We start from the raw sequence: 13314 nt of genomic DNA on the forward strand, positions 1-13314 counted from the left end.
AACTTTTTGCAACTCAACGCCAAAAAAACGGAAATGCTGATTATCGGTCCTGCTTGACACCGACCTCTATTTAATAATACAACTGTAACATTTGACAATCAAACAATTAAACAAGGCGACTCTGTAAAGAATCTGGGTATTATCTTCGACCCAACTCTCTCCTTTGAGTCACACATTAAAAGCGTTACTAAAACGGCCTTCTTTCATCTCCGTAATATCGCTAAAATTCGCTTCATTTTGTCCACTAACGACGCTGAGATCATTATCATATGAGGTCCTCTCCAAGGTTCTCATAGTCATCATTGTCACTGGCGTCCCACTGGGTGAGAGTTTTCCTTGCCCTTATGTGGGTTCTTCCGAGGATGTCGTAGTCGTAGTGGTTTGTACAGTCCTTTGAGACATTTGTGATTTAGGGCTATATAAATAAATATTGATTGATTGATTGAACAAAAACAAAGAAACACCGGCTGTGTCTCGGTGCTAATGGCAGCTGCAATCCACCGCTTATAACCAACAGCATTCTTATTTATAGTCTCCATTATTAATTGAACAAATTGCCAAAGATTCAGCAACACAAATGTCCAGAATACTGTGTAATTATGCGATGAAAAGAGACAAATTTTAGCCGTAACTGGTGCTGGGATAAAATGTCCCCTCCAACCAATAACGTCACAAACACGCGACATCATTCCGCAACGTTTTCAACAAGAAACTCCGCGGGAAATTTAAAATTGTAATTTAGTAAACTAAACCGGCCGTATTGGGATGTGTTGCAATGTTGATATTTCATCAGTGATATATAAATAAATAAATAAATGGGTTGTACTTGTATAGCGCTTTTCTACCTTCAAGGTACTCAAAGCGCTTTGACTCTACTTCCACATTTACCCATTCACACACTGATGGAGGGAGCTGCCATGCAAGGCGCTAACCAGCAACCATCAAGTGCAAGGGTGAAGTGTCTTGCTCAGGACGCAACGGACGTGACGACTTTGGTACTAAGTGGGGATTGAACCAGGGACCCTCGGGTTGTGCACGGCCACTCTTCCACTGCGCCACGCCGTCCCTATATATAAACTATCAGACTGCGTGGTCGGTAGTAGTGGGTTTCAGTAGACCTTTAAGTTCCCAATTCAAACATATTGGCAAATTGAATACCCAAACACCAGCTTTATTTGAGGGAAGGGAGAGACAAACAAACCCAGAAATCCCAAGGACAAAGAAAAAAAACATCAGGCATCCGAGCCTCCAATGAATTACATTACATAATGGTTACATGAATCAGTTAATCATGTAATAGCATACTTAAGAGATCAAACAAATAATAGTATACTCCACATTATAAAGTTATAATACAATAGTACAATGATTAAGAATGCTGAAAAGATAAGTCAAAGGCAGACATGTAATACACATTAAAACGGCCTTACAAGGCCTTGTGAGACATACAGTACATTATGAACTTTATAGTAACAAACCTACTGTCTATTAGAAATAATGTTCAAATTGATCAACTACACCACTCATGATTTTAACAATTGATTTAAACAATAATACAAGGTCCTAAAGGTCACAGGATAATACACCTGATTGTGCCTCTACCTATATGGTCTTCCATAAAGTGGAGGTTTTTGTATCACTGAGCGGCTTCTTAAGTCCAATACCAGTCTAAGCCAAACAACATGGCTATCAGGGTTGTGACTTTGGCATGGATTCAAAGGGTTTAGGTCAGGGTCAGAGAACGGCTTTACATGCACACCGTACATAAGACACAAATGTTAATAGACACCCATAGAATGTACACACATTCACTGCATGCAGACCTGCAGTGGCGAAAACAAAGCACCATGTGGCTGCACTCATACACTCTATAGTTGTCAGTATGGGAAAATATCTCATACAATTTGATTGAGGCAACTCCCTGCATAGTGCCTGAGTCAGAACAAAATCTTGATGGAGACAAGCCAAAAATAGAGGCAGTGTTAAAAAAAGGACACTACAAACGACACCTCATCGAAGTAATGAGCTCATTCTTCTCATCTTACTCAGTCCAATTACTGCTCTGAAGGCACTACATGTAGGCGATATTGTGTAATTAGGAAAACCCTTAGATATCGTCTTAATTCATAAGATTATAATATTGTAGTTATCACTTATTTACTGTGAGTTGTCTCCATATCTTATGGACCTTTCTCTGTCTCCATTCCCATTTTAGAACTACCAAATTAATGTATTTAAATCTACCACCTCCCCATCTGACCGTTACAAAGTTCTTATTGGACCCAAGTTAAATGGTATAAACAGACTTGGGGTCAACGTTTCAAAGCCTTTTAAATGGTGTCCGATCTGTTTGAGTTTGCTGATGTGCAATGGGTGATCACAAATTGAGTGTCCATACATTTTTTGGCCCCTTCCCAACTCTCATCAAACATCAAATTCTCTATGCAAACTCTCCATATGGTCTGGAGGGCAGCTTCCTGTTCTCCCACAGCCTATAGCAGAAGGCAGGAGGACTTCTTGCTACGTTTTTTGGCCTGCAACGCTGCTCGAGTTGCCATTTCAAAGACTTCTCGTACACCATCTTTGGTTTTGGCAGAGCATTCCTGATAGCCTTGGGCATTGATGCGGCTTGACATTTCTTTGCCATCGTCAAATCTTACGGGTTCCTGTAAAACATTTCAACAATACGGGTCTAAATATTGACCATTGAAAAAACATAATACTGTAAATAAATGCCTAACCTGTTTCATTTTGGCAAGCTCCCGTCTGGTGTGCTCATCGTTACGCAGGTCTTTTTTATTACCCACCAGTATGATTGGAACATTTGGACAGAAGTGTTTCACTTCAGGCGTCCACTTTTCTGGAATGTTCTCTGCATTGAATTGAGGAGTCATTAACATTATAAGCTGCATTAATGTTGCAATCAAACTGACTCATGGTGTAAATGTTGCTGAAAATGTACCTAAACTGTCAGGGCTGTCTACTGAGAAACACATGAGAATAACATCTGTGTCAGGATAGGAGAGAGGCCTCAGTCTGTCGTAGTCTTCTTGACCCGCTGTATCCCAAAGTGCGAGTTCGACCTGAAAAAGAGGGAGAGTATTGAAGGGTGTAATTTTAGTATCTAAAAAAATATGAAGCAGAAACATATAATCAATGTTATAAAAAGAGTAAAGGTAAACTCATTCTGGTAGAAAAGTTGTGGATACAACAAAACCAAATGCAGTGAGTAGGCATGGGCCAGTTACCGGTTTTAAAAGGGACACTGCTGTATGAAAAAGTGATGGTTTCAAAACCACTAACATTTTTCATCATGGCACCTCTCAATGCACACAGATCTGCAGACTGTATGATGAATGATGGAGGCGGGTGTGCTGAACTTTTCCCTCCGTTACAAATGACTAAATTGGCTGTTTGGGAATGCTTCACATACCGTAAAAAGTACAGCCAGACAGCCACGGCTTATAGAATAAAGATTTACCAACATGCTAAATGTGCTTGCAAAGTGTAAAAGACATTACAGTGCATGATAGTGCATCAACCATTGCTATATGATAAACTCAAGGTAAAGTTTAAAGGGTCATATTATGATTTTTTTCAACATTTAACACACTTCCTTGTGGTCTTCGTAATATGTAATGGTGGTTATTTGGTCAAAATGTTCCAAACATCATGTTTTACAGACCGTATTCAAGCTGCTGTGTCTTTAGAATGCGCGGATTTGTAGGCGTCTTATTTGCGTGCCTTCACTTCGACTGCGTCTTCTTCCCGCCCACTTTGTTGTAGTTTAAACGATTCCATATCGAGTCTACTGACAGATGTAAGTGAGAACTATACACTACTTTGCATTAGAAATGGCAAAAGGGGAGGATGCATGTGCATGCACGACCCAGTGTACCCCACAACAAGAGGATAGAGGACAAAAAAAGACCTTATTGATTACAGCTCGGATGCGCTTGGCAGTCTGGGTACATTTTTACCACGCATGGATAATCCGCTGACCTCACACAAGGCAAACACGTCACAAAAGGAGCAAAGTCCAAACAGCTCGCTTGGCGGAAGTGGGAAGGAAGGCAAGATTATTTTATAAATATTTCTGCAATGCCTCCACAATATGATTTCAAATTTTTAGGACTTAAGCAGATCCCAAATACACAACGGGAGGTACCAGTAGGTAAGAAAAGTTGGTTTTGCGTAATTCGACCGCTTTAAATCTGTCTTCACACAAACTAACTACAGTACCTGTTACATCTAGCATTAGTGACACACTAACTTGTCCACATACACATTTAGCATATTGGACCATCTTTCTCCACCGTGGCAGTCTGTATTTTTACAGCAGGTAAAGCATTCCCAAACAGCCAATTTAGTCATTTTAAACAGAGGGAAAAACTGAGGGGCGTAGCCTACTTCATTTGTCATACAGCCTACAGAGCTTAGAGCAGCTGTAGGGGACCCGATATTGGCGCATCAGCCACACACCACATTAAAGATTTTTAACTTTCACTTTTACCGTACGGACGGTATGAAGGAAATTTGCGTAGTTTTGAAACCATCACTTTTTAATACCAGGGTATACTTAGTAACTGGACAAAGCCTAGCGCAGAGATATTGCCCCCACTCTGGACAAGCCCGTGCATCCTGCTGATGTCATCACAACATTTAGCAACAGCAATTTTGTTGTTTTTTTAAAGTATTTCAGCCAAAAGTCGAAAATGCAACTTTGGTGCCATTTTTGGTCAACAATTGTCAGTCGGCAAACATTTGGTGCAACACTCCTTGGAAGAATCTCTTTTTTTTTATTTTAAATAATTATTTGTTATGATCTTCCTAAACCACTTAATAATTGTGTTTATTTTAATTTTTTAGACAAATTATTTATACTGTTGAGACTTGAGTTGCAGGTTTAGTAACAATAGACTCCATTACGAGCTAGAGATGAGATTTATGGCTCTTTGAAAAGAGCAGAATCTTAAAAAGGTGTTCTTTCAAAAAGCTGTTAAAAACACTGGCTCGTTATATTATACAGTAGTTCTTCTTTTTCTCCACAGTTTTTAAATAAAGTAAACAAACACTGGTAGCTGTTACAAGAAAAAATGTAAATTAGTAAAATATGAATTTACACATATATCTATTTATTTGTGTCGCGTTTTCTTTGTAAACATTCCATAAGGTGGTGCCACATCGCCGTGCTTTGACAGTGATGTCACTAGTTAAAAATGTTCCCTCACCTAAAAAACTTTGAAGCACATGAGCAGACAAAGTAGACAACAGTATGAATAAAATATAAATATGAATTTGTACTAACCTACCTCAGTGATACGGCTGAAAACTTTATCACCAAGTAAGAAAATTAATATCAGTAGATATAGATTATTATTGATATCTTTATGATATATTGAAGAAAAAAAGACCAGAAGAAAAATACATTAAATATAAACTTTTTTTTTTAAATCCCCTCAGCTATCCAGGCAGAAAGGAAAGGAAAAGCCAACTCAACTATGGAAAACCCAGTCAATGTAAACAAAATTCCAAAATGAGATTAAACACTTAACAATAACCTCCTAAAATCAAGGTGCAACAAAGGAATAAGTAAGAAATGCTAAATAAAGTATAACAAAATAGTGCAAAGTGTGAAAATGTTAACAGAGAAATCTAAAAGAACAATTTTTTGCCGTTTTTTTTGCCAGGAAATTACGGCTGTGCATGGGTGAGCGTGGCTAAGGGGGTCAACATTGGTCTGACTACCGTCCGTTTTGAGAAATTATCCAAATAACTGCTGTACTATAGAGGTGACTTGTCCCATTTTATCAACATTCTTTGCTCTCTGCAGCACTGATTTTTAGTTTCTGGCAGTTAATGGCAGAAGTGCATTGTGGGTCATGGAATGCTAACTGCTATATGCTATATGTTACTGCCATAGCTATTAAAATGGATCATTTCATCGTTGGCGGTAACTTATAAAAACTGAGGAGGGCTGAACAAAAATGGCACCGAAAAGGAAATCATGTACTGCAGATTACTCAATATCATATAATATTATTTATCTAATTCGCGGAAGAGACAAAGAAAATGTGCCATCGTCACCCACACGTCAGCAATCGTCACATACACATCAACCAATAAAGAATTTGGCGGGGGAGGGTCATGGCAGAAGTGCGTTGTGGGTCATGGAATGCTAACTGCTGTATGCTATATGCTACTGCCGTAGCTATTAAAATGGATCATTTCATTGTTTGCTATAACTCATAAAAACTGAGAAGGGTTGAACAAAAATGACACCGAAAAGGAGATCATGTCCTGCAGATTACAAGACGAACATAGTGAAATATGCAGCAGAAAACGACACGTGAAGCGGCGCATACCTTTGGAGTTGGCAGAGTTGTTTAGAAGCGACATCAAGGAAGAAGATTTCATGGGATTTATCGATTTGGAGTGACAGATTGTTTGGTAAACGTATAGCATGTTCTATATGTTATAGTTATTTGAATGACTCTTACCATAATATGTTACGTTAACATACCAGGCACGTTCTCAGTTGGTTATTTATGCAACATAAAACGTACACTTATTCAGCCTGTTGTTCACAATTCTTTATTTATTTGAAATTGCCTTTCAAATGTCTATTCTTGGTGTTGGATTTTCTCAAATAAATTTCCCCCAAAAATGCGACTTATACTCCAGTGCGACGTAGATATGTTTGTTCCTTCTTTATTATGCATTTTCGGCCGATGTGACATATACTCCGGAGCGACTTATAATCCGAAAAACACGGGATATATATATATATATATATATATATATATATATATATATTTATTAGGGGTGGGCAAATTAATGCGTTAATTATGCGTTAACTCATCAATCTATTAACGCCGACAATTATTTTATCGCACATTTGCGTATGTTGTTTACATGCTTTTATTTTGTTAACGCCTTTTCTTAACAAGATGGCATCTCCCGGATGTACTTCGGCGTCGAGGGGCTCTTGGTAAAGATGGAACATTTGGCAAAAATACCGGACAATTCTGCAGATTTCATGGCTGGCTTACAGCGTGGTCACTCCAGGATCACTTACGACCGCCAGACAATTCTGGATGTGGATAGATCGGGCCGTTTTGGACTGAATGACGCGTGCTTGCTAGACCGGCTAGCTAGCATGGGAATACTTTGCCGGCTCCATCCAGCGGCTTGTGAAGCAGCGGAGTATTTGTGTTGTCTGTCTATTTATGAATAATGCAGACGAGGAGTGTTGGCTGAGTTCTTAACGTTTGCTTTCAGAGCGTGCATATCACAACATACAAGATGCCGTCATGGCGACACAACCTATACCGGGCTACCGCGCATGCTCGTCACTCCTGTTGCATGCTGGGTAGGGTAGTTCTTTCTTTCCCTGGCTCATTGCATCACAAATAGTACCATGTATATGCGTTCAGTTTATCAAATCACCAAGCAAACAATCGGAAAATTCCCATCATATCAATTCCTAGATATGGTCATAATTATTTTAAGTGCACTACGCAGAATAAACACAACATTATTAATATTGCTACTACGGATAATTTGATCAAAAATTCCCTAAAACAGCCCACTACCTATAATATAGGTTTTTTAAACATAAGAACCTGATAAAAAAAAATGTTTCTGCTGTTACCTCAGAAATTGCCTGTTCAGATGTTATGAATATATATATATATATATATATATATATATATATATACATATATACATACATATATATGTGTGTGTGTAGGCTTAAACGGCTTCACATCAGAGCAATGAGACAATAAAGTAAATCAAAATTTTCTTTGACTTTGGCTCATTTTCTATTCCAGTCAGTTGGCACACACACGCAACGCAGACAATTATTGGAAAAAAAAAAAACACTCGCATATGCAAAACAGTTCACATCGTTCACTGAGTTTTTCAAAAGACTTGACTTGGTCGTGACCATCACATCTCTATTGACAACTGCACTTTATTCATTTACAAATAATTCAGTTACTTTTAGTTATCATATGCTTCACTATCATCATGTTATATTAAATTGTTTAAATGACTGTTACTTTCCTCCTATTTCCCGTAAATATATTTCAAAATAACACATTTTAAATCTTTAATTATAATAACATACCGTAAAACAATGTTATTTCTACCAAAAGTTATCATACAATCAGAATCTTATACTGGCCCATACCTGGCAGTGAGTATATTAATTTAAATAAACAGTAAAATTAGCAGAAAATCATGTACAACATGCATATTTGGAGGTCTTCATGCTTTGAATTTGGAAATGTATTAGCAACATTAAATGAACTAGAACACAATATTCTCTAACCAGCACAGGGAAACAAGTCTGTACAAAAAACCTTTACCATACACAACCAGGTGTTTTATGTCTCACCTGTTTGCCATCAACTTCAATGTCTGCCACATAGTTCTCGAACACAGTGGGGACGTAAACCTCTGGAAACTGGTCCTTACTGAAGACGATGAGCAGACAAGTCTTCCCACATGCACCATCTCCCACGATGACCAACTTTTTCCTAATTGCAGCCATCTACAGACAACAATTTAAGTCAAGTTGAGATGCATAGCAATACTTTGCATTCTGTTAAATAATAATTTGCTTAAATTGTGCGTAGTTGTTTTCCAGTTTCAATCCTCTATTGCGCCTATATGCTTACTGCTTTAGTGTTTTTCTGTCTTGACCAAATAGATAAGGGGTCTTTCAAAGTTTGTACATGCAGATGCAGATCAACAGGCCGTTTACCCGTGCTGCCCGCCAGTGTCTGCATCCGTAGAGCACTTTGCCACATACATGATCATCTTAAATCAATGGAATAAGCACATAGGAAAAATATATTTATAAAATATGATTAAATTATGCTCATTTAAATATCACTTAACTGAATAGGACATGACTACAGAAAATAATTATTGTGTCTTTATTTTGTTTTTATATACTAAATATTTAAAGACAAATCTAAATTTTGTTATATAGCCCTACAAACAATATTTACTCAAAACCATCCTGACACTGTCAATATTATCACCAGGGTAAAAGCATAAATTCAATTACTGGACATCATTACATGCTGATGTTCAATACCACTGACTTTCTTTCCGATCCGATACCAAGTAAAATTTATGTTAGTATCTGCGATACCGATCCATAACTGTTACTTTGTGCAAAAATATTTAAAAGTGTTTGCTAAAAAATTAAATAGTTTTGTATTTTTAAATAACATATCTAAAAGAACAACAGTAAAAATGTATGAAAAAAAGAGCAAAAAATTGGAATGCAATGACAAAAAGCAGAACATTTTAAACTAATAATAATAATATACGTGGTCTACTACAACACACATTTTTGTATTCAAACATATCAGTTTTTAGCATTTTTCAAAATAAAAAAATATCAAAATGGCCCCTGCATACTCGACTTTTGAGTTTGCCAACCTTGGTGGAAAAGTTTAAGACACTCCTTACCTAAAATATTAGAAACTCTTAAAATAGCAATAAAATACACTTAAACTACTAAAAAAAGTTAAGTTGGTTAATTGAAAAATACAAAAAAATAACTGGAATTATTTTCCAAAAATTACAACCATAAAAAATTGTTAAATGTGTAACTAAACATTAATAATTATCAGTTACACAATTGTATAATAGTTTTTCTTGTTTTAGTTTGTAAGGTATTGTTCTTGTATTAGATTGTTTATAATAAATGTGGAACAAGTGAGAGGGGTAGGGATATTATTAGCATCTGTTTCATCCAACCCCTTTTCAAGCCGTGCATAAATGTCTGCCAAGATGTAAAGAAAAATGTGTTATTGTACTGTGCAGGTTTGAAATAAATACTTCAATTATATATCAATATTCTATTCTTACATGGGAAAAGGCAACTGCAAAAATGTAAAATAAACAAGCAAAAAATAGTTGGTATGTAATGAGAAAAGCTGAAATGCTCTAACTAATAATTATTAATAACATACTTGTGTCAGCAGTTATATGTTAAGTTGACACATCAGTTTTGAGCATTTTTTAAAAATAAATAATCAAAATGGCCCGACACAATTTGACTTTTGAGAATCGATAATGGAGAATCAAAATCTTGTGTCAGCGGTATCGATGAGCACAGTGATGAAAAATGACGGAAACTGAATGTCACTATAGAGGTGGCAAAGATAACAATAATTTGTGGCGCTTTTGACCAATATAATAACATTATGGGTTCAAAGTCAAAAAGTGTTTCAATTCAGATAAGGCCGTACATTCAGCAATGGTCCTACTTATAACCAAAAACCAGCTGTTTTGTTGACGACTGTTAGTAAGCGAGGGGTTTTTTTATCAGTGTTTATCGATATATACGATATATCGCGGGTTTGACTCTGTGCGATATAGAAAATGACTATATCGTAATATTCGAGTATACGTTCTCACGCAGTTACTTTTAGCTGCAGGCATTACACTACAGGTTCTTCTCGCTCTTTCCTGTCTCTCTTTCTCACAGAGAAGCAGGCGCACAAACTTACACACGTCGCATACTGTCACGTCGTACATCACATACGTATACGCCCTCGCCCAGCAGAGGTAGCAGACTGGGTAACGTTAGCAGGGATGCTAACGTAGCCGTACGAGTCGTAATACGAGAGAAAGAAGGTGCGGATCTGGTAACAAATGAAGGAAGACTTAATTCCCAATAAAAACAGCAGGGGGTCCATCGTCTGGCGGTGGTTTGGCTTCAAGTAGAAATATGTCGAACAGACAACCGTAATTTGTCAAGTGTGGGGCAAAAGCGTTGCTATAAAAAGTCGCATTACTGCTAATATGTAGCATCATTTGAAAAGTCACTCGCTAGAGAATGAAGAGAATTTAATAACGTCCACATAGTGAAGGACAAATACTATTTCATTTCCTATTATGCAGCTCATTTTTATTTGACACTTAAAATTTCTCCGACAATCTTGCACTTTCTGTTTTGGAAATGACATGAATGTTTGTGCCACTGCTTAATAACTTTAATAAGTACACTTTGGGCCAATTGACTTAGTTGTGATTTCCCTCTCTGCATGAAAGTTTAAAAGTAACATATATGAATGCAATATGAAGAAGAATGTTTTAATGTAGACAAAGAATTATCATACTGCTGTGATTATATGTATCAAGTGTGGGCTTCACGGTGGCAGAGGGGTTACTGCGTCTGCCTCACAATACAAAGGTCCTGCAGTCCTGGGTTCAATCCCAGGCTCGGGATTAGGGCGATATAGCGATATATGACACATATCGCAGGTTTTTCTCTGCGCAATATAGAAAATAACTATATCGTAATATTCGAGTAGACATTCTCACGCAGCTGCCTCCATTACTCTCCTCCTCTTTCCTGTGTCCTCACAGACAAGCAGGCGCACATTCATACGTCACCTACTGTCACGACATACGTACACGCCCTCGCCCCGCGGAGAGGATGCGGCGTGGCTAAGGTTAGCTGTGATGCTAGCGGGTTGTTGCGGAGAAAGAAGGTGCGAATCTCGTAACAAATGAAGGAAGAATTATTACCAAGAAAAACAGCACGGGGTCCGGGTTCAAGCGGGAATATGTCGAATAGACAACTTTAATTTGTCAAGTGTGGGGGAGGAAAGCGTTGCTACCAGAAGTAGCATTACTGCTAATATGTAGCATCATTTGAAAAGTCACCTGCTAATAACTTTTTTTAAATACAGTTTTGGTAAAATGACTTAGTTGTGATTTCCTTCTCTGCATGAAAGTTTAAAAGTAGCATATATTAGTGCAGTATGAACAGGAATGTTTTAATGTAGACACAGAATCATCATACTACTGTGATTACATGCATCAAGTGTTCATTCAAGGCTAAGGCAAAATATCGTAATATATATCGTATATCACGATATGGCCAAAAAATATCGCGGTATTAAAACAAGACAATATCGCCCAGCCCTCTTTCTGTGTGGAGTTTGCATCCGGCTTCCCCCCCCCTCCAAAGACATGCACCTAGGGATAGGTTGATTGGCAACACTGAATTGGCCCTAGTGTGTGAACGTGAGTGAGAATGTTGTCTGTCTATCTGTGTTGGCCCTGCGATGAGATGGCGACTGTCCAGCGTGTAAAACACCTTCCGCCCGATTGTAGCTGAGATAGGCGCCAGCGCCCCCCGCGACCCCAAAAGGAATATGCGGTAGAAAATGGATGGATGGATGTTCATTCATGGCCAAGGCAATAAATCGTAATATATATCGTATATCGCGATATGGCCTAAAAATATTGAGATATTTAAAAAAGGCCATATCGCCCAGCCCTACGAGGGAAGCACTGTTTACTGTTAAGTGTCAAAACCGTAGAGGCGCAGACTAACAACTCTCATATTTACTACCTCAACACACGAGTCTGCGTGCGGGTAGGTTTCAAACGAACGATTTAATTGAATTAAATCCTCCTAGATTCATTAAAGGACTAAACGTAGAGGCCGCGATCATTTCCTTGCGACACCGGGATCTTAGAAGTGTACTGAAGCCTGGGCCTGCCAGCCCAGCTAACGTTAGCAAGGGAGGCTAATGGTGTTTTTCCTTGGTTTGTACAACTGTCATTATACGTCTACATTCTACCAATACACACACATAAAACAATCCATCATATTTATATTCAAGTGGTCAACACAAAACCTCTCTGAAGTTACAAAGGTGTCGCTGAAAAGAGAAGTTACCGCTCGATGTTTCTATGTCCGCCTTTGGCCTCTTCCTGAACGAGTGACAAACTCCGCCCACCAGTCAAGCGCATGCGCATCTGTACGCCCCTTACAGCAACGTTATTGCCTTTTTTTTTATCAGTGTTTATTTCTAATGCATGTGCTTCACTGTAGACAATGGTATCTACACTGTCAGCTGAATAAGTTTGTCCTTTAAAACTTGGGGCATTTTGAACATCTCCATCCATCCATCCATCCATTTCCTACCGCTTGTCCCTATCTCAGCTGCATGCGGGCGGAAGGCGGGGTACACCCTAGACCAGTGGTTCTCAACGTTTTTTCAGTGATGTACCCCCTGTGAACATTTTTTTAATTCAAGTACCCCCTAATCAGAGCAAAGCATTTTTGGTTGAAAAAAAGAGACAAAAGAGTAAAATACAGCGCTATATCATCCATTTCTGATTTTTTAAATTGTATAACAGTGCAAAATATTCATCATTTGTAGTGGTCTTTCTTGAACTATTTAGAAAAAAAATATATCAAAAATAACTAGTGATTCAATTATAAATAAATATTTCTACACATAGAAGTAATCATCAACTTAAAGT

At 37.9% G+C, this 13314-nt stretch overlaps 1 protein-coding gene across 2 annotated transcripts; it reads right to left on the reverse strand.

Moving 5' to 3' along the window:
- Positions 1-1150: 1150 nt before the first annotated feature.
- On the reverse strand, positions 1151-12798 carry LOC133555051 (rho-related GTP-binding protein RhoA-C-like). 2 transcript variants are annotated; one of them, XM_061904481.1, is made up of 5 exons: positions 12725-12798; positions 8405-8560; positions 2963-3083; positions 2742-2872; positions 1151-2666 (listed from the first exon to the last, which is right to left on the reverse strand). In XM_061904481.1, the coding sequence occupies exons 2-5, from the start codon at positions 8558-8560 to the stop codon at positions 2493-2495; spliced, it is 582 nt and encodes a 193-aa protein (XP_061760465.1). In that variant the 5' UTR covers positions 12725-12798; the 3' UTR covers positions 1151-2492. The 2 variants fall into 2 exon arrangements, with proteins under 2 accessions (XP_061760465.1, XP_061760466.1); XM_061904482.1 differs by having other exon boundaries at positions 12684-12784.
- Between the last annotated feature and the right edge of the window lie 516 nt (positions 12799-13314).

This window comes from Nerophis ophidion, linkage group LG06, assembly GCF_033978795.1.
Source record: "Nerophis ophidion isolate RoL-2023_Sa linkage group LG06, RoL_Noph_v1.0, whole genome shotgun sequence".
Classification (NCBI taxonomy): domain Eukaryota; kingdom Metazoa; phylum Chordata; class Actinopteri; order Syngnathiformes; family Syngnathidae; genus Nerophis; species Nerophis ophidion.